The 22,126-nt window shown below is 41.7% G+C and overlaps 1 protein-coding gene, 1 long non-coding RNA gene and 1 other non-coding gene across 3 annotated transcripts; 1 reads left to right on the top strand and 2 right to left on the bottom strand.

Moving 5' to 3' along the window:
- Positions 1 to 160: 160 nt before the first annotated feature.
- On the bottom strand, positions 161 to 14,173 carry LOC124012143 (ribosomal protein S6 kinase beta-2-like). Its single transcript, XM_046325606.1, has 16 exons — positions 13,956 to 14,173; positions 13,052 to 13,106; positions 12,717 to 12,754; positions 9,100 to 9,214; positions 8,877 to 8,945; positions 8,558 to 8,705; positions 8,339 to 8,396; positions 8,077 to 8,177; positions 7,846 to 7,936; positions 6,316 to 6,406; positions 6,054 to 6,161; positions 5,753 to 5,815; positions 5,413 to 5,490; positions 4,466 to 4,573; positions 3,817 to 3,929; positions 161 to 2,106 (listed from the first exon to the last, which is right to left on the bottom strand). The coding sequence occupies exons 2-16, from the start codon at positions 13,103 to 13,105 to the stop codon at positions 1,923 to 1,925; spliced, it is 1,419 nt and encodes a 472-aa protein (XP_046181562.1). The 5' UTR covers position 13,106; positions 13,956 to 14,173; the 3' UTR covers positions 161 to 1,922.
- trnaa-ugc lies at positions 4,307 to 4,382 on the top strand. The gene has a single exon. It is a non-coding gene; the product is annotated as a tRNA-Ala (tRNA).
- Positions 14,174 to 17,814: 3,641 nt separating the features above from the next.
- Positions 17,815 to 18,837, bottom strand: LOC124012799. The gene is made up of 3 exons (XR_006834774.1): positions 18,751 to 18,837; positions 18,130 to 18,258; positions 17,815 to 17,997 (listed from the first exon to the last, which is right to left on the bottom strand). It is a non-coding gene; the product is annotated as an uncharacterized LOC124012799 (long non-coding RNA).
- Positions 18,838 to 22,126: the final 3,289 nt, after the last annotated feature.

Genomic DNA, 22,126 nt, shown 5'->3' with positions numbered 1-22,126 from the left:
TCAATTATTAGGACTGACCCACAGGTCAACAGCACACAGTTAGGGAACTATATCCTGCATTACCTCTGGACTATGGAGGCTGTTGTTCAATTCCTGTAACAGACAGATGGACTGACCAGACAGACATTGCATTAAACCAAAATGAATACCACAAAGTCCAGACATTCAATATGTCTTTATTCTTCAGGATTCTGCAACCCTATCTTCCTCACAACCACATTAGCCAGAGAAAATAAAATCAAACATTCCACTTTGATCCAGAACATGTCATCAGTCCATTAAATAATACTATATTTAAATGAAATATACATTTGCCAATATTATTTCCGTCCCCAGACACAAATATTTGACACAGAGGTCTTGTGTCTTCCAAAACTAGTTCTCACAACAGTAAGCCAGGATGGTTGATGAAAGAGCCATGGATAAACAGAGTTCACCAAGAATGTGAACAGGTACCACGTTAGTATCCATTTTCTTTGATCATTTGATTGAGCCTGACTGGGGCGCCAGATAGGCAGAGTTACGACTTTTGGGACTATTCTATTGGTCCCATTTCGGCAGACGAGCTCAATCCAGCGGAGCTCAAGCAGTTAGAAAACAAATACTATTTGAACCCAGGTCTGCCCACATATACAACGGTTTGCTCGAACTATGGTTCTGCGTGACATGAGTAAAGTAAATGGGAGGAGTGCATGTTCAAAATAAAAGGCTAATTCAACATCGCGTCAGACACATGGGACTCACACATGAGCCGAATTGCTTCACATCTGTAATACGAGCTCATGTATAAATGCAGTCGTTCCCATAAACCAAAAAATACTATATATTTTAAAGACCATCTTTAAGCCGAGTGTCTATTTTACACAGTGTTTTTGGAAATGTGCGTCATTCAATACTTTCATGCTTTCATTATGACCACTAGCCTAAAACGACCCATTTAGAGGTCGACTTTGGGAACGAAATACGGTCCAACTCTGCCTATTTCTCAACTTCCAAACAGAAAATGGAGCTGTGCCTTTAGTGGTTCATTGATGTGTTTTTCTGGTCATGCGTGCCGTGCCGCGACCAACGTTGCTAGTTCGTTAGCTACGCTAGCCAATGTAGCTAGCCAGTAACTCCTCCAGTACACGTGGACGTCATTTCACATGATTTGTTTTTGGCCAGAAACTGTAGAGCTCAGGAAGAAATGCCACTTCTGTAGTAAAATGTCTTATTCATCAAATTGTTTTGTTTTTTAAAGCATTAAATAACCTGGTAAGACAGTGCATTGATCAGTTATAAAGCTGTTATTTCTGCCCAAAGTCGACCTTTAACATTTTGATAACAGCAATGTCAAATGCTTTGGCAGTAGTTGGTGTTCTCTTTGCTTATGTGGCAAGTTGAGAAACATTCAAGTGAAGTGGCTGGATCCCAAACTGATAACTCAACCCATTCCCTAAACTCTTGTTGACTTCCCTTAGTGGGTCTGTGACAACTGGACATGTAAAAGCAGGTGGACTAATCATCAAGACCTGAATCAGGTGTGTTAGTGCTTGGCTGGAACAAATATCTACACACCCTGTAACTTTTCAAAATGACCACTAAGCTCACCCCTATTCAGACCTCAAAGGAATGAGTCAACGAGGGTATAAGGGGAAGGGAGCGAGTGCACAGTATGGGGATTGGGACCCAGACTGTGAGAAACACAGGGCCTCCTGAGGACGGCCGCGTTCCAGACAGACTAGCAGTCGTCTGCCAGATGTCACAACGCCTGGATAGGTGTTAACATATCCGCTAACCACATCATATGATATAGCAACCAGCGCCCAACTGTCGATGACGTGTCAAACAGCCATTGGTGGATGCGCGCGGCACGACTGCAAAGTAGTCGGCCTGGAACGCGGCCAAAAGCTCGGACTCCTCCTGACTCCGCCTACTCCAGTTCATCTCCGGTTACCCTTCTGCTTCTTGTTCCGGCCCGGCGTGCGGATTGGCTGCGTGGCACCGTTGTCGGTGGGCGGGGCGGTCGACGGGAGATGGAACGAGGTCTGGGAGAGAAGGTCCGACTCGCTCTCTCCTCCCCCTGAGGACTTGGCGAACGACCCGGGGAGAGAGAACTTGAGAGGACTGAGGAGAGAGAAGAATAATAGAAAGAAATGAGACATTAGATAAGGGAAATCCATATCAATCTGTTGGTGGGGTTGAGAAGTGTGAGATAAATATATATATATATATATATATCTTCTCTCCCAGACCTCATTCCATACATATACACATACATCTAAGTATTTATTTGGACAGTGAAGCTAAATCTTTTCATTTGGCTTTATACTCCAGCATTTTTAGATTTGAGATCAAATGTTTCATAAGAGGCGACAGTACAGAATGCCACCTTTAATTCCAAAGTATTTTCATACATATCTGTTTTACCGTTAAGAAATGAAAGCACTTTGTGGATCTCATCTCCCTCTTTTGAAGGTCTCATATGTATTTGGACAAATTCACTTAGTGTATTAAAGTAGTCAAAAGTGTAGTATTTGGTCCCATAATGCTAGCACACATGATTACATTATGTGTGCAACTCTAAAAACCTGTTAGATGCAATTGTAGTTTCTTTTTTCCCAGATTATTTTGTGGCTCACAGAAATTAATTTTAAATAACTGTCATTTGAGTCACTTATTGTAAACAAGAATATAATATGTTTCTGAACATGTCTCCATTAATATGTACGCCATCATGATTATGGATAATCACAAATTACCCCCCCCCCCAAAAGTGTTGACCTCTCTCACCACTACCAATAACAGGGGAAGTTAATCATGTTATGGGGATACAGTGCCTTCAGAAAAAATTCACACCCCTACAGCCCAAATTGAAAATGTATTATATTGAGATTGTGTCACTGGCCTACAGACAATGCCCCATAATGTCAAAGTGGAATTATTTTGACATTTTTTTTTTATGAATTGAAAATGAAAAAAGGCACTCAAGTAAAACTTCAAGAAATGTTGCAAAGAAATTAACTTTATGTCCTGAATGCAAAGCGTTATGTTTGGGACTAATCCAACACAACACATGACCGAGTACCACTTTCCATATTGTCAAGCATGGTGGTGGCTGCCTCATGTTATAGGTATGCTTGTCATCGGCAAGGACTAGGGAGTTCAGGGGGATGAAAAAAAATTATAATCCTAGATGAAAACCAGGTTCAGTTTGATTTACAGACGGAGACAAATTCACTTTTCAACAGGACAATTACCTAAAACCCAAGGACAAATATACACTGGAGTTGCTTACCAAGATGACATTGAATGTTCCCAAGTGGCCTGGTTACAGTTTTGACTTAAATCTACTTGAAAATCTATTGCAAGACTGCAATGATCAACAACCAACTTGACAGTGCTTGAAGAATTTATCAGGCAGCAAAAACAAAATGTGGAATAAGTCGAGGGGTAAGAATACTTTCTGAAGGCACTGTATGATCTTTGTGCTAGAGATATGGGACCAAACACTAAAATGTTGACTACTTTAACACACTAAGTGAATTTGTCCAAATACTTATGACACATTCAAATGGGGAGACTAAACGGTAAAACAGATGTGAAAATACCCTCAAATGAATTTTTTTTTTTTAAAGTTACATTTCTGTACTGCCGCCTCATATGAAACGTTTGATCTCAAATCCAAAATGCTGGAGTAGAGCCAAATTAAAGTATTTAGCTTCAGTCAAAACAAATCCAAAGGTGAGTGTATGTCCGTGCATACGTGTGTGTGTGTGTGTGTGTGTGTGTGTGTGTGTGTGTGTGTGTGTGTGTGTGTGTGTGTGTGTGTGTCACCTGATGGGGGTGCGTGGACTGCTGTTGTGTCTGCGCACGGGACGTGTCCGCGGCTCAAAGGAGAAGCCCTCCTTCAGACTCTCCAACACAGAGGGAGCCACATAGGTAAAACCCTGACAGACAACATCCATTAATTAATTAATTATATAGGATGACTAGTCATTCCAGCAACACTTTCACTCCTCTATGTTGGTTTGGGAAATACCAGAATAAGGGGTGTTTTGTTAAAGGTGAGAACAGGGTCGCGTTCAATAATACTCGCAACTGAAACCGTTTTAAAACTAAAAACAACCTTTTATTGGACGAGTCCCCATTTGTCAATTTTGTTCCGTTGCGTGCCAAATGAACATGACCCATGTGTGAGGTTGAGAAGAAAGTGTGAACCCATGACAGAGAGAAGTGAAAGGAGGAAAATTACTGAAGGAAAAGATGAAGGGAGCAAAAGGAGAGCGAAGGAGCAGTGAAAAAGGTGGACAAAGGAGGTAATCGGGGTCCCGTGTGGCTCAGTTGGTAGAGCGTGGTGCTTGCAATGCCAGGGTTCTGGGTTCAAATCCCATGTGGGACCAGTACTGAAAATGTATGTTGTTCACTACTGTAAGTTACTCTGGATAAGAGCATCTGTTAAAGGACTAAAATGTAACAGTCTCACAGCGAAGGCGTGTTCGTGCTGGTGGCTGATTGTAGAGTCGTCAGGACTGTCCACCGGAGTCTGCTTGGTGAACCTCGTGTCAAACTGACTCACGTCCTCATCCGACTGCTACAGGGGGTGAAGCGAGAGAGGGGGGGGGGAGAAAAGGGGGAAGTGGTTGAATAGAGAGAGAAATGGTGGGAGAAGATACATAAAATGCGGGGATGAGTACATTTACATGCACACTAATAATTAAATTTTCTACTGATTATGGCAGTAGGCTGTGCACAGCAATAGTCATGTGAGCCCTTTACTCTGCTCATCTTAATCTGCGTACGGTCAAAATCAAAGTAAGCATACGCCGATTAAAACACCTGGTTTTCTGAGCAAATCGTTTGAATTATTAGGACGTGTAAAACAGCTCAATTGGCGTTCCAGCAGCGCAAGCCTCCCGTCTAATGTGCGAGTGAAGAGAGTTCGGAAAAACAAAAACGTATGCAATCATAGAAATTGTTTTCACGTAAACGTTATATGTCCCGAACTTAGAATTGATAAGGCATCCCAAAAATAACACGGTCGCTGTGGTAGAACGTTTATTTTGATTGACGATTTTCTGCATTCATCAAAAAGTCCCATCAGTCCCATTTCTGATTTCCATGTAAGCCGGATTATTATGGAAAATCGTTCTTGCAAACCATGTAAACGTTTTAAACCAACTATTATATTCACCTGACTATCCCCAATAATCATATTATTGTGCGCATGTAACCGTACTCAGAGGGATGGAGAAACTGTACTCAGAGTGGTATGCCACAGTTTCAAACTTTACAGGTATGTCCTCAATTATACAGGTATGTCCTCAATTATACATTTATATATATATAAAAAAGACCGAGCACAGATTTGAAATTTTAGCTATCGAATACAAAGGGACTGTTGAGAGAGTGACAGTAGTATAGTGGTCGTACCAGGCATGGCTTGTAGGGCGGCTCACACCTCTTATTCAGCAGGTCGTCCCAGTTGATGTGTCTGAAGAAGGGATGCTTCTGTAAAACCAGCAGAAAACCCCCCCCCGCAGCACTTAGAATCTATCCATGTACAACACAGGTACAGGCTCATGAACTATTGGATTTTGTTCAATTTGCTATCAGTATAAGAACTGATCATAAAGCAGGGTTAGGGTACATTTCATTTCAGTCAATTCAAGGAGGTAGACATTTCTGTTCACTTCCTGAATTGACCCCAAGCCTATTACAATGGTTGATGATGTCAATAGAAAACAAAAATCGGGAGACGTGCGTCTATCACCTGTATGTCTTTACAGTCTGCCGCACTGGAGCCTAGCCTCTGAAGAGGACTCTTCTTCAGCAGCTACACACAGGGACAAAAGAGATGATTATACATTTTACTTGCTTTGGCAACGTAAACATGTTCCCCTGCCAACGAAGCCCTTTGAATTAAATTGAACAGAGACGAAGAAAAACAGATGCGGCGAGAGAGGAGAACAAGAGAGAGTAAGGCAGTGGGCGAGAGAGAGAGAGTGACCTCTAGACTTAGGAGGATGAATTTTATTCAACCTAACGAGATGGGGAGGTGTGGGCGCCTCTACCTTTTTGATCATGTCTCGGGCGTCCAGTGTGAGGTAGGGCGGTAGGTTGAGTTTACACTTCAAGATCTTATCAATGGTCTTCTTCCTGTTCTCAGCAGTGAAGGGAGGCTACGGGGACAGGCGGGAAGACCAGAGGTTTGAGTCAAACGTCTTTCAAATGGTATCTGATTGGTTTAGAAAGAAGCATCAAAAATGTTCCCAATTTTCTTTTCCATCATTCATGCAGGCGCTCTCCCTCCCCCTCTTTCTGTCTGTCTCTCACCGAGCCCGTCATCATGTCATACATCAGGGCTCCAAGACTCCACCAGTCCACTGCCCGGTTGTGCCCTGTACGCGTCAGAATCTCTGGAGCCCTGAGAGGAAGAGGTCGAGAAAATGTAAGAAAGAGGGAAAGAGTGAGGGGCTAGAGAGTGCAGGTAGAAGAGTCATAAGAATGGGCTGTGATTCAATTCTCAACCTTCTCCTATAAGTGTGAACTGTTCACTCCCCTTCCTGGATTGAAAGAGAATCCAATATGCGACAGATTTTTATGTGAATATCGGTGGTCCTTCTGTAGCTCAGTTGGTAGAGCATGGCGCTTGTAACGGCAAGGTAGTGGGTTCGATTCCCGGGACCACCCATACGTAGAATGTATGCACACATGACTCGCTTTGGATAAAAGCGTCTGCTAAATGGCATATATTATTATTATTATTATATCCTAAAACTCGAATAAATAAAATCTGCACAAGTTTATCACAAGTCATTTCATCTGTAGCCTAATAAATTGAATGGTTTTCCCCAGTCGTAGTGGGATGACCACACACCATATCATCCCGTGACTCAAGTTTACCTCAATATGATGGTTATTACATCAATATGTGCGCATAAAGGAGTTGAGACCTCCATTTCTCGTATAATTCATTTTGCAGACACAAAAAGATGTCAGCATTACTGACAGATCATTTGTTGAATCGACTAGCTACCCCCCTTTCCCCATTTATAAAATTGTACCATCATAACTGTTTTTAAATGTTTAAATATACGCTATTACTTTACTTGCATAAAAACAGTGGATAAAAACAGTTCGTGTAAGGAATATGGTGGAAATGGCACACTAGGCCATGCAGCCCATGGACAAATGTAACGCTTTTAAATCCACACTTGACTTCAGGAAGGTGGGGAAGAATTGTAGTTCACCTAAGACCTATCTGAACTATGACTACTACAGCGACCCGTAGTGCAGCCTCTGAGAGCGATAGCACAGATAGAACAGTGAGACAGATATTTCACTGGACGCATAAATATGAAGCATCCACGTGGAGTTTCCACTCACTAGCAAATATGGTAGTGAGAGGAAGCCCACTGGCGGGCAGTGGGAGAAGATGGAACGAGAAGGATTTTGGCCAACATTATGCACGTTTTCTCATCGATGAAACATTGGATCTCAACACAGTTCGGTTCACAAAACTAGAATATGTTATGAACAGAGTGGACTAAGTTTTGTAGACCTTAGCCTTTGCCAAAGTTTAACAAATTGTGTGGTTTAAGGAGTGCAAAGTTGAATTGAGTCATTGCACACGCACATTTCACAGAGTAGGTGTTCCCTAACGGAAATATACAGATGCATGCTAGAACGGGCCAATAGGATCTCGCTAGCTCGTGCTTGGCTCTGCACACCTCCTTGCTTGTTCTACCCACTATGACTCATCTGTTCACATTGAAAACGACATCTATCTTGGTGTAGCTATAAAAATCTTTGACGATAGCCGACTCAGAGACGGCATCCTCGTCAGCGTGGTGCTAGACTCACATGTACTCTATGGTCCCACAGAAGGTGTGCGTGACCGCGCCGTCGTGAATGGACTCCTTACACAGGCCAAAGTCGGTCAGCTTGATGTGTCCTGGGAGACAGAAACACAATATCTCTGTCAATTCTAAACCATAACAATAATCCAATCCATAGCAGATAAAACAATTTTTTTTTAAAGATGCTATGTTAATCTCACTGATATTGATTTCTACGCAAGACAGACAGACACACCTTGGTGGTTCAGCATGATATTCTCTGGTTTGAGATCTCGGTAGATGATTCCATTTGAGTGGAGGTGTCCCAAAGCAAGCACGATCTCGCCCAGATAAAAACTGTTTGTCAAAAAGGTGGATTTTTTTTTATTAACACTCCTCTGTACACATGCGCAACACACTCTCTCCTACAAAATGTTCACATGGAAATTCACTGCCGTTTATGGCCTCAGCGTCACACTTTCTCGATGATAACCTGAAGCTAAGCATCTGGCTTTTACCAGGCTGTGTCCTCCATGAAGATTCCTTCCTTCTCCAGCTGCATGAACAGTTCTCCACCTGATAAACAAAAAAAAACATTAAGGAGATTGAAGTGTCGATAGAAGTTGACGTGCCAGGATTCAGAGATCGACACGGTTGTCCTACACAGATCCCCTCCCTCCAGGACGAGGTCAAAAGCATACAGCAGGTCCCTCTCCCTCCCTTCCCGAATCGCTCACCACTGAGACACTCCAGGATGAGGTAGAGTTTACCCCCGGTCTGGAAGGCGTACAGCAGGTCCACGATGAAGGGGTGCCGCACCGTCTCCAGAATCTCCCTCTCCGCACGCGTGTGGGCCGTGTCCTTGGCATTACACACGATCTTCGCCTGGCAGGGAGAGAAAGCGAGGGATGGGTGGGAGGAGAGAGCGCGAGGGATGGGTGGGGATAGGAGAAAGTCAGTTGTGTATTTAGAGGTATTACATTTTGCCCTGGTACAGTAGCAATGTTTAGAGCAATCTTTTGGTTGAGAAAAATGATTGAGAGGAATCTTATGTACCTTCTTTAAAACCTTCATTGCAAATATCTTCCCCGTCTGTGCACCCTGCACTTTCCGTACCTGGAAAACCTGCAAGTAAAAAATACAATTGTTAAAATAGGTTAATGACAAACGGGATGAGTTTCTGATCAAGAGCATGGTGTATATCTAAGTACATTGTGAAGCTGAAACTCTTAGAAACGCAAACACGCACTGATTGACGGACGGACGGACACACACATACCTTGCCATAGCCCCCCTTGCCCAGCACACTTAGCAGCTCAAAGCTGTCTGGTCCGATCCTCTCACTGTCTCTGTTGACAACGGCACTGGTCAGCTCTATCTCTTCTGTCTGAACACTAAGTGAGAGGGGGATAAGAGAGTTAGGAAGAGGGGAATGAGTGAGGGTGAGTTTAAAGGATTCAGTGAAAGATCAAACCAAATTGTATTAGTCACATGCGCCAAATACAACAGGTGTAGACCTTACAGTAAAATGCTTACTTAAGAGCCCCTAACCAACAATGCAGTTAAAAAAAAAAAAGTGTAAGAATAAGAAATAAAAGTAACAAGTAATTAAAGAGCAGCAGTAAAATAAAAATAGCGAGACAACACACAGGGGGGTACCGGTACAGAGTCAATGTGCGGTGGCACCGGTTATTTGAGGTAATATGCACATGATCGCATAATTATTATAGTGACTATGCATAGATGATAACAAAGAGTAACAGCAGTGTAAGAGGGAGGTGCGGGGGGCAATGCAAATAGTCTGGGTAGCCATTTGATTAGATATTCAGGAGTCTTATGGCTTAGGGGTCAAATCTGTTTTGACCCTCTTGGACCTAGACTTGGCACTCCGGTACCACTTGCCATGCGGTAGCAGAGAGAACAGTCTATAACTCGGGTGGCTGGAGTCTGACAATTTTTAGGGCCTTCCTCTGACACTGTCTGGTATAGAGGTCCTCTTCACGACTGTATTGGTGTGCTTGGACTATGTTAGTTTGTTGGCGATGTGGACACCAAGGAACTTGAAGCTCTCAACCTGCTCCACTGTAGCCTGTATTGACGCTTTGCCTGTTTGATGGTTCGGAGGGCATAGCGGGATTTCTTATAAGCTTCCGGGTTGAAAGGAGCAGCTCTAGCCTTTAGCTCGATGCGAATGTTGCCTGTAATCCATAGCTTCTGGTTGGGGTATGTACTTTCAGTCACTGTGGGTACGACGTCATCAATGCACTTATTGAGGAAGCCAATGACTGATGTAGTGTACACTAGAGGTGTAAATATAATGTATATTAATTAGGTCCGATTTCAAGTTTTCATAACAATCGGGCGCTGATTTCTCAGTATTTTTTAATACCTTTAAGTAGGCAAGTAAGTTAACACATTCTTATTGTCAATGACTGCCTAGGAACGGTGGGTTAACTGCCTTGTTCAGGGACAGAACGACAGATTTTCACCTTGTCAGCTCGGGGGATCCAATCTTGCAACCTTACAGTGAACTAGTCCAATGCTCTAACCACCTGCCTCATTGCACTCCATGAGGAGCCTGCCTGTTACGCAAATCCAGTGGAAGCCAAGGTAAGTTGAAAGCTAGCATTACACTTATCTTACAAAAACCAATCAATCATAATCACTAGTTATAACTACACATGGTTGATGATATTACTATTTTATCTAGCATGTCCTGCATTGCATATAATCGATGCAACACTGGGGGATGATTTAACAAAAGCACATTTGCGAAAAAAGCACAATCGTTGGACGACTGTACCTAACCATAAACACCAATGCCTTTCTTAAGATCAATACACAGAAGTATATATTTTTAAACCTGCATATTTAGCTAAAAGAAATCCAGGTTAGCAGACAATATTAACCAGGCGAAATTGTGTCATTCCTCTTGCATTCATTGCACACAGAGTCAGGGTATATGCAACAGTTGTCAAGCCTGGCTCATTGCGAACTAATTTGCCAGAGTTGTACGTAATTATGACATAACATTGAAGGTTGTGCAATATAACAAGAATATTTAGACTTAGGGATGCCACCCGTCAGATAAAATACCGAACGGTTCCGTATTTCACTGAAATAAACGTTTTGTTTTTGAAATTATAGTTTCCAGATTTGACCATATTAATGAGTAATGGCTTGTATTTCTGTGTTATGTTATAATTAAGTCTGACTTGATAGAGCAGTCTGACTGAGCGATGGTAGGCAGCAGCAGGCTCGTAAGCATTCATTCAAACAGCACTTTCGTGCGTTTTGCCAGCAGCTCTTCGCAAGCACAGCGCTGTTTATGACTTCAAGCCTATCAGCCTCATGGCTGGTGTAACCGATGTGAAATGGCTAGCTAGTTAGCTGGGTGTGCGCTAATAGCGTTTCAAACGTCACTCGCTCTGAGACTTTGAGTAGTTATTCCCCTTGCTCTGCAAGGGCTGTGGCTTTTGTGGAGCGATGGGTAACGCTGCTTCGAGTGTGGCTGTTGTGGTTGTGTTCCTGGTTCGAGCCCAGGTAGGGGCGAGGAGAGGGACGGAAGCTATACTGTTACACTGGCAATACTAAAGTGCCTATAAGAACATCCAATAGTCGAAGGTATATGAAATACAAATGGTAGAGAGAGAAATAGTCCTATAAATACTATTAACTACAACCTAACACCTCTTACCTTAGAATATTGAAGTCTCATGTTAAAAGGAACCACCAACTTTCATATGTTCTCATGTTCTGAGCAAGGAACTCAAAGGTTAGATTTTTTACATGGCACATATTGCACTTTTACTCTATTCTCCAACACTTTGTTTTTTGCATTATTTAAACCAAATTGAATGTTTCATTATTTATTTGAGGCTAAATTTATTTTTATTTATGTATTATATGAAGTTAAAATGAGTGTTCATTCGGTATTGTTGTAATTGTCATTATTACAAATTAACTTTAAATAGCAGATTTAAAATCGGTCTCGTCTCTGTGTGTGGAGTAAAGGTGGTCCAGAGTCCCCCCCGGTTGCACATTTAATATGCGAATAGAAATTTGTTTAGACAGATTTAAGTTTTCAGCTACTAGGAGCGCCGCCTCTGGGTGAGCGTTTTCCTGTTTGCTTATGGCGGAATAAGCTCATTCAGTGCGGTCAGTGACAGCATCAGTGGTGGTATGTAGACAGCCATGAAAAATACAGACAAACTCTAGGTAGATAGTGTGGTCTACAGGTTTTCATGAGATACTCCACCTCAGGTGAGAAAAACCTTGAGACTTCCTTAGATATCGTGCATCAACTACCATTTACAAAAATACATAGTCCGCCGCTGCTGTTCTGTCCTGCCGGTACAGGTTGATAATGTCGTTGTTCAGCCACGACTCTGTGAAGCTTAAGATATTACAGTTTTGAATGTCCCATTGGTAGTTTAGTCTTCCGCGTAGGTCATCAATTTTGTTTTCCAAAGATTGCACATTTGCGAGCAGAATGGAAGGCAGTAGGGGTTTACTCGATCGCCTACGAATTCTCAGAAGGCAGCCCAACCTCTGGACCCTTTTTGTCCACCTTTTCTTCACGCAAATGACAAGGATCTGGGCCTGTTCCCGGGGAAGCAGTATATCATTCACGTCAGGCTCATTAAAGGAAAAAAAGGATTCTGCCACTTCGTGATGAGTAATCACAGTTCTGATGCCCAGAAGTTATTTTCCATCATAAGAGACGTTTGCAGCAACATTACATACAAAATAAGTTACAAACAACGCAAAGAAACTAACCAAAAACCACAATTGTTTAGGAAAACATAAAACGTCAGCCTTGTTCTCTGGCACCATCTTGTCAATATAGTCTCAAGCAAGAATGGTGGACAAGTGACTACATTGAGTTCCACTTACAGGTCTGTCTCTGCTACGGTGAAGTCACAAACATCATCCTACAGAGCACAAGAGGGCCAGAAGAGAGGGGGTCAAAGTTAATTCACCGTAGAGAAGGGTCACTGCCAATAGACTGAAGATAGCATTATTTCATATCACAGAACATGCATAAATCTTTGTTTTGGGGAACAACTTTGTAGTTATTACGCTGTTTATTCTGGGCGTTTTCACTACACTGAACACATCCCCGATCTGACACTCTGATAGCAAGTTAGTTAGGTCCCCTAATTTACTTCCATAACAACAACAAAAAAAGTGTCCTCAAATTCCCAACAAAACAAGTGACAAATCCCCACCTCTGCGTCGCTAAGGTCTTCTGACTCCAGGTCAATATCGAAAACACCAGCCATCCTGCGAAATAAATTAGAGTTATAGCTTAGCTAGGTGTGAAATGTCATTACAAAAACAACGACAGAGAGTTCGCAATGTGAAACACGCAGTTGTTGTTACTATCCAGTTAGCTATGCCTGACATGTGCAAATACGAAGCAGCTACACTGTCAAAGCTGGACAAGAAGCTGGCGTTATCTAACGTTAACCTAGATAAGACCGGTTAGCCTGCCTAGATGCTATGGGTGAAGTTTATGCATTAGAGAACATTTCTTACTGGGCCCGCGGGCAGGGAAGGCAATGCTAATTCTAGCTAGCTAGAGCTGTTGAGCGGTCAACATGCATAGTTGGAGATAGCCGACTAAACTCAACGATTTACGATGGAGTTGAGCGGTGACTAGTCTGGGGGACAGGAGCTCAACGACGTTATAAAACTAACTCCTGATTTCAGGACTCAAAAGAATAGCCCGCATGGTTGGGTGCTGAAATCAGTAGTTATTGATAAAAACTAAATTTATGTGATGTCGTAGCTCCAGTCCGCCCACAGCCACACTAGTCGCCTCCATCTTAAAATCGCAGAATTGAGTTTAATCGGCTCGATTCAAGAGAACAGTCAGAGAGCTAGCCAGCTCATGTGAAAGTTCAGACTGTGTTGGAATGTAGAAATTAGAGAACCAAGTTTGTTGCGTCACTTGAGCAAGTTAAATGACAAAATTGACTGTATCAAACATACATATTTATTTAATGATCACATCGGTTTGAGAGCTGGTTTGACGGCTACCGCTAGCTAGTATCGTTAACGTATCACCTGTGGGTCGTCGTATGCAGTTAACGTTCGTTAGCTAACCTAGCATTTCACCTCGGCTCATACCTTCATTCGTCGTGACCACTGAGTCAGTGAGCTTATAAGGAAGCCGATTTGTTGGCAGATTCCACTTTCCTTGTTGTGTCGCTCGCAACAGTCTCGTTTGTTCTAAACTGTAGTCATAAAGAAGAATACGATTATGTTAAAAGGCTGTCTGTCACCTCGCTCTGGTCCTTGTTGCTGTTCTGATGTTTGTTTCTCTTGGCATGTGTGAATGAACTTTTACCTTTTTTTTTATCTACGTCATCAGTAAAAGTCTTGCGATTGGCAGCTTTTTATTTTACAGCAGTACATCAGTATATGGAACTGTTTTATTTTATTTTTATTATAAACAAAACAGAACAAACAATATACAATGTAAAATCACAAATATAGCAAGAGACATACATGAAAAAAAAGTTTCTAGAAAAGTGGACATGGGCATTTTGACAAGTGCAGACATGGGTCAGAAAGGCAATTCCCATTGGGGGAAAAAAAATGCATTCCAGCTCTACAGAAGCTGTTCAGGGGTCAGGGACATTATGGTCTCTCCACCAACTGACATTATCCCAGTTTCACTATCGAGGTTATGGACATTGTGTATGCCGGCCTGACACCCAATTGTAGAGCACCCCCATAGGGCTCTGGTCAAAAAGAGCGCACTATATAAGGAATATAATGGCACGTTTTTGTTATTATAAGGAAGACAATTCAACTATTTTATCAATCTGATTAAAAAAAGTAACAAAAACGAAGAAGAAAAAAAACACTCCAACAGATGCGCTACCCAGCCTATTTGGATGTAACAAGCAATCTTTTTTTTTTTTTATTGTCTCTGGCGTTGTCTGTTTCAATCAAAGGCAGTAGCTCTTTTGGTGGTTTCGTTTCCAGGGTAAACAGAAGTGAGAGAGAGAGAAAGGCCACTTAGGCCTACAACCTAAACACCTCTGTGACCGCAGCTTCCTCCATAACACACCAGCTCAGAAGCAACTGTCGTTTCACCTATGAGAATACAACACCAAACCATCGCACTATGCATATATCATTTACGACAAAGCTTTTTATTTTATTTTAGGAGGCTTAGGCAATTTTTTAATAAAATCATATGTTTCAAGGTATGACTCTGAAGGTTTGCAAATGGCAAACCTGATTTGAGCTTATTTAAAAAAATGTTTTTAATGAAGGTGGTCTACATCTGAAAGGAGGTGGAACTTTCCTGGAACTAGTGGTTTAACAAGTGAACATAACTGTCCATTGTCAGACTGGAACTTGTGACCTGTAATTCTGCTAGAAACAGCACACAGAGAATGGCATCTCTTTGGTTTATCTTAATGATTTGTGAGTACAATTTATTGGAATTGCAGAGGGTCTTCTTAATGAATAGCCTGATTTGATTATACACATTTTTTCTTCTTTGATTGAAATAGAAAATTGCCTAATGTGTTGTAATCTATCTATCAAACAGTGTTCATTGTCAAGCCATGGCAGTCTGTGGAGGAGTCTGTGTTTCGAGAGGTCCAGCTTGGAGATACTGCTATTTTGCTCTGCAATATCTCTTATCATTACAAGATAACCTGGTTGAAGCACAACCCTGAGCAGACTCCTGCCGTTTTGCTGTGTGTGAGTCTAAACGGTGGAAATATAATCTATGGGCACCGACCCAATCTTCGTTTCGAGACAGAGATTGCCAACAGGTCATTGGCATTGAAAATCAAGAGCGTTGAGGACGCAGACCTTGGATTGTATTACTGCATGGGAAAGAAAGGGGAAAGTATGATGGTTGGGGGAGGAAGCAGACTTCACGGTAAGAGGGGATTTTTGCTAGTCAAAAACACATGTGTATTTGTCACAAAATGCCATTTAATATCATATTTACTCTCACATTCATCTTGCCACCCAGAACCAAATCTCACTTGCGCTGGCCAGCTACTCAATTTTGAACATTTTAATTGTTAAATATGTCACAAAATAATATTCTCACTTTATGTTCAGTCCCTCCAACTATGACCTTTGAAGTTTACAAGCCTATTCATCATCACTGGTGGTACACCTAATCATAAACTGATCTCAGAAGTAATTTATGTCACTATTTTTCAGTGTCTGGCCTTGAAGCTATAAATGAATCTTCTACCACTTATGAACAAGGTAACATAAATCTAGAAACTAAATGATATTGCAACTTAAATGCTGTTTCAACACTGACAAACACTGACATTCAACACTGACAAAAATGAGCCATGCAATGTAACATAATATCAGCAGGTAACGTTAACCCCTGCCTCTCTCATATACTTCTCCTTTTAGCTTCGCCTGCATTGTGTAGTTGTACCTCCGGGCTCTCCTTCGCTCATCTGCATGCAGCTGTAGTTGGACTGGGTCTGTTGGGGATGATACTGACAGTTTGCATCACTCATCACAAGACCAAGAAAAGAAACATGACAACCTAAACGGTCTGGTGAAAATAAGCTGCTCTGAATGCTTTTCTTGCTCAGTGTGTTTCAGTGTCTGATTACAGTATAATATATAATAAACCTGAATACCATAGTCCTACAGCATGTATTTTGATGATTTATCTTAAGACAAACTATATTGTGGTCTTGTGGCTTTGGAATTGGGGTCAAGTTTATCAGGAAGGAAGGACGTATTTTGTCTCAGGGTGTAATATTTCCTGCTGCATATTTTGACATTCATATTTGTACTTTTTGCACTTGGGCCTTTTGAAATTAAAATAAATAAAAGACTGCCTGACGGCCTGGCCTACAATGTGACTTTATTATAATAAGAAAAGGAGCTAGACTTTTAAACTAAATTTCACCTACTGTCTGTCCCATCTCTTTTAATCAGAAATGCAAACATGTGTACCGGTAGTCTGTACACTAAAAAATATTTTTGCAGTGAGTTGTTGACTCTACCGTCTATGGAACAAATCGATTAAGTGCATGTCCAATGCTCATACAATAATTGGTTCTGTGTGCTGTTGTAAAGCTTGCAAAACAAGTCGACGAGCAGACAGACACCTGTTCTGACCTGTCTGCCTAGCTAAGTCTCAACAATGCTCAGGTAAGTTATTAGTAGTTTTAGATTGAAATCATGTGTAAATATGCTGTTGCATAATGCCGCTTAGTTTAGCATGTTTTTTTTCCCAACTATCCAACAACATTGATAGCTAGCTAGCTTGAGTGTGCAAGCATTTAGCTAGCTACCTCTACTTGCTAGCCAGCTAATGTCACCTAGTTTAGCATCTTTTTTGTTGCAGCTATCCGTGCCGGGCTAGACGAGACGTGTATAGACGTAAAGGACATTTTTGTGACCTTAGTTGACCTTTTCTGCTGCTTTTGAGACATGGTTCAATCCCACATTGGGGCACTACTTGTTGAGTAATTAAAACACTAAACAATCACAATACTGTAACTACTGGTCACTCTATGTATTATTTTTGTAATATGTATTCATTATAGAATTCTGTCAGCTATTAATGATAAACATGTTTTACTGCACTCTATAGAGTTTTAGGCCTAGATATCTTGCAATGTATTTACATATTTATAGACTGTGTGTGTGTGTGTCACATCCTGACCTTAGTTCCTTTTTTATGTCTCTATTTTAGTTTGGTCAGGGCGTGAGTTGGGGTGGGAATTCTATGTTTTTGTTCTATGTTTTGTATTTCTGCTTTTGGCCTGGTATGGTTCTCAATCAGAGGCAGCTGTCAATCATTGTCTCTGATTGAGAACCATACTTAGGTAGCCTGTGTTCCCACTATGATTTGTGGGTAGTTGTTTTCTGTTTTGTGTGTATTGCACTTTGCAGAACTGTTTGTTTGTCTTGTTGTTGTTCTTTTGTTCAAGTATTCATATTTATTACAAGTATTTTGAATACTTACCACGCTGCACCTTGGTCCTCTTCTCCTTCTCCCGACGACAATCGTTACAGTGTGAGAGAGAGTTGTTGTCTTTATTTTTCCTTGTCAGCCACTCATCTTTGCTTTTCTGCTTCATAAAAAGCTGAGGACTGGAACTCCCTCCAGGTCATCTCTCTCTCTCTGGTCTTTGGTTGCCTAGTTTTTAAATCGCTACATTCATTCATTGTGGAGAACAAACATCAGTTTGGCTGGAGCGATGTGGATGGGTAGCCAGGGAATGGCCTTGGTACATACATTTTTGGGGGATTCTGTATTGTGTCAGGTTGACTGTTGTGTCCTCACCTTTGTTATGAGCATTTCCTCATCTCCAATGTGTTCCCTTTCAGTTTTACCATGGTTATGCATAGGCGTCTCATATTTTTTTTAGTGAGAAACATTTCAATTTGGCCTTCGCCATACAGGCCAATTCCCCTGAGTGTAAAGAGTTATAGTTATTAAGAGAATTAGAAATTGTCATGAAAAGTTGGGTCCCACATGGGTAATTTGACAGATTTTCTTGGTTGAAATAATATGTTTAACTACTCTCCATTCTTTAAGTTACTGCTGTGGTAAAGAAAATGGACATGGCTCCTAATGCAGTGGATGACCAGTATATTCAATGTCTAGAGCAGATGCTAAAGAAGGGGGGTCTATTGAAAGCGTAGCTGAATGCCAGTATGGAATATCATGCTGAATGGGAGTTAAGGGCTTGTAAGTAAGGTCTTTGACCTGTTGTAGTGGGCACATGTCACAAATACAATTGGATGTGATTTACATCTGCATTGCTTGCTCTTTGGGGTTTTAGGCTGGGTGTCTGTATAAGCACTTTGTGACATCTGCTGATGGAAAAGAGGCTTTATAAAACTAAAGTCATTGACTGCTTGGATACGCTTCTATTCGTGTCAGAAAATCGAAATATCTTACATTTCCTCAATAGGAAGTTGCACCTTAAACGAACACATTTTCCTGGTCTTTCCTGCTGGGGACAGGGTGCTTCAGGTTTGGGAATGGAGGACCTAGAGAATTAGAATATTAGCTATAATTAGTGCCTACATTTATGAATTCAATTGCATTTGAGTTAGCTGTGCATCTCATCTGATTGAGAATTCAAATCAAACTTTGTCACATGCGCAGAATACAACAAGTGTAAACCTCACCGTGAAATGCTTACTTAAACCAACAGCGCAGTTCAAGAAGAGTTAAGAAAATATTTACCAAATAAACTAAAGTAAAAAATAATAAAAAGTAACACAATAAAATAACAATAATGAGGCTATATACAGTGGGTACCGGTGCCGAGTCAATGTGCAGGTGTACAGGTTAGTCGAGGTAATTTGTACGTGTAGGTAGGGGTGAAGTGACTATGCATAGATATAGATAATTAACAGCGAGTAGCAGCAGTGTACAAAACAAATGGGGGGGGGGGGGTTCAATGTAAATATTCCAGTGGCCATTTAATTGTTCAGCAGTCTTATGGCTTGGGAGTAGAAGCTGTTAAGGAGACTTTTGGTCTTAGACTTGACCGCTTGCTGTGCGGTAGCAGAAAACAGTCTATAACTGTTTTCTACTCCCAAGCCATAAGACAGTCTATAACTGTTTTCTGGGTGACTAGAGTCTCTGACAATTTTTGGGGCCTTCCTCTGACACTGCCTATTATATAGGTCCCGGATGGCAGGAAGCTTGGCACCAGCGATGTACTGGGCCGTACGTACTACCCTCTATAGCGCCTTACGGTCAGATGCCGAGCAGTTGCCATACCAGGCGGTGATGCAACCGGTCTGAATGCTCTCGATGGTGCAGCTGTAGAAGTTTTTGAGGATCTGGGGACCCATGCAAAATGTTTTCAGTCTCCTGACAGGGAAAAGGTGTTGTTGTGCCCTCTTCATGACTGTCTTGGTGTGTTTGGACCATGATAGTTTGTTGACCCGCTCCACTACAGCCCTGTCGATGTCAATGGGGGCCTGTTCGACTCGCCTTTTCCTGTAGTCCACGATCAGCTCCTTTGTCTTGCTCACATTATGGGAGAGGTTGTTGTCCTGGCACCACACTGCCAGGTCTCTAACCTCCTATAGGCTGCCTCATCGTTGTTGGTGATCAGGCCTACCACTGTTGTGTCGTCAGCAAACTTAATGATGGTGTTGGAGTCATATTTGGCCACACAGTCGTGGGTGAACAGGGAGTACAGGAGGGGACTAAGCAGGCACCCCTGAGGGGCCCCAGTAGGAACCCTGAAAGGTGCCCAGGGTCCCTGCTTATCTGCGTGAACATGCCTTAGACATGCTGCAAGGAGGCGTGAGGACTTCAGATATGGCCAGGGCAATAAATTGCAATGTCCGTACTGTGAGACGCCTAAGACAGCACTACAGGGAGACAGGATGGACAGCTGATCGTCCTCGCAGTGGCAGACCACGTTTTCTTTTTATGAAGAAACATCCCTTTTTCAGAACCCTGTCTTTCAAAGATAATTCGTAAAACCCAAATAACTTCACAGGCTTTCATTGTAAATGGTTTAAACACTGTTTCCCATGCTTGTTCAATATATATATACAAATTGCTTATCACAGAGTTCCCCACCTGCTCCCCCAACCCCCCAAGTTATATATATATACAGTGCCTTGCGAAAGTATTCGGCCCCCTTGAACTTTGCGACCTTTTGCCACATTTCAGGCTTCAAACAAAGATAAAACTGTATTTTTTTGTGAAGAATCAACAACAAGTGGGACACAATCATGAAGTGGAACGACATTTATTGGATATTTCAAACTTTTTAACAAATCAAAAACTGAAAAATTGGGCGTGTAAAATTATTCAGCCCCCTTAAGTTAATACTTTGTAGCACCACCTTTTGCTGCGATTACAGCTGTAAGTCACTTGGGGTATGTCTCTATCAGTTTTGCACATCGAGAGACTGACATTTTTTCCCATTCCTCCTTGCAAAACAGCTCGAGCTCAGTGAGGTTGGATGGAGAGCATTTGTGAACAGCAGTTTTCAGTTCTTTCCACAGATTCTCGATTGGATTCAGGTCTGGACTTTGACTTGGCCATTCTAACACCTGGATATGTTTATTTTTGAACCATTCCATTGTAGATTTTGCTTTATGTTTTGGATCATTGTCTTGTTGGAAGACAAATCTCCGTCCCAGTCTCAGGTCTTTTGTAGACTCCATCAGGTTTTCTTCCAGAATGGTCCTGTATTTGGCTCCATCCATCTTCCCATCAATTTTAACCATCTTCCCTGTCCCTGAAAAGCAGGCCCAAACCATGATGCTGCCACCACCATGTTTGACAGTGGGGATGGTGTGTTCAGGGTGATGCGCTGTGTTGCTTTTACGCCAAACATAACGTTTTGCATTGTTGCCAAAAAGTTCAATTTTGGTTTCATCTGACCAGAGCACCTTCTTCCACATGTTTGGTGTGTCTCCCAGGTGGCTTGTGGCAAACTTTAAACAACACTTTTTATGGATATCTTTAAGAAATGGCTTTCTTCTTGCCACTCTTCCATAAAGGCCAGATTTGTACAATATACGACTGATTGTTGTCCTATGGACAGAGTCTTCCACCTCAGCTGTAGATCTCTGCAGTTCATCCAGAGTGATCATGGGCCTCTTGGCTGCATCTCTGATCAGTCTTCTCCTTGTATGAGCTGAAAGTTTAGAGGGACGGCCAGGTCTTGGTAGATTTGCAGTGGTCTGATACTCCTTCCATTTCAATATTATCGCTTGCACAGTGCTCCTTGGGATGTTTAAAGCTTGGGAAATCTTTTTGTATCCAAATCCGGCTTTAAACTTCTTCACAACAGCATCTCGGACCTGCCTGGTGTGTTCCTTGTTCTTCATGATGCTCTCTGCGCTTTTAACGGACCTCTGAGACTATCACAGTGCAGGTGCATTTATACGGAGACTTGATTACACACAGGTGGATTGTATTTATCATCATTAGTCATTTAGATCAACATTGGATCATTCAGAGATCCTCACTGAACTTCTAGAGAGAGTTTGCTGCACTGAAAGTAAAGGGGCTGAATAATTTTGCACGCCCAATTGTTCAGTTTTTGATTTGTTATAAAAGTTTGAAATATCCAATAAATGTCGTTCCACTTCATGATTGTGTCCCACTTGTTGTTGATTCTTCACAAAAAAAATACCGTTTTATATCTTTATGTTTGAAGCCTGAAATGTGGCAAAAGGTCGCAAAGTTCAAGGGGGCCGAATACTTTCGCAAGGCACTGTATATATATATTATTTATTAAATTATACATTTTTTGAAAAAATCATCAAGCATTAAACAGATTAATGTCATA

This window comes from Oncorhynchus gorbuscha, linkage group LG24 (genome assembly GCF_021184085.1).
Source record: "Oncorhynchus gorbuscha isolate QuinsamMale2020 ecotype Even-year linkage group LG24, OgorEven_v1.0, whole genome shotgun sequence".
Lineage (NCBI taxonomy): Eukaryota > Metazoa > Chordata > Actinopteri > Salmoniformes > Salmonidae > Oncorhynchus > Oncorhynchus gorbuscha.
This window is presented reverse-complemented; position numbering and strand designations above follow the sequence as displayed.

Excerpts from the sequence above, each read along its gene's own strand:
- LOC124012143 (XM_046325606.1), bottom strand. The coding sequence starts at position 13,105 with ATGGCTGGTGTTTTCGATATTGACCTGGAGTCAGAAGACCTTAGCGAC. Across the intron at positions 8,946-9,099 it reads GCAAGGGGGGCTATGGCAAG|GTTTTCCAGGTACGGAAAGT; the intron begins GTATGTGTGTGT and ends TTTTACTTGCAG. Across the intron at positions 3,930-4,465 it reads AGCACGAACACGCCTTCGCT|GGTTTTACCTATGTGGCTCC; the intron begins GTGAGACTGTTA and ends GTTGTCTGTCAG.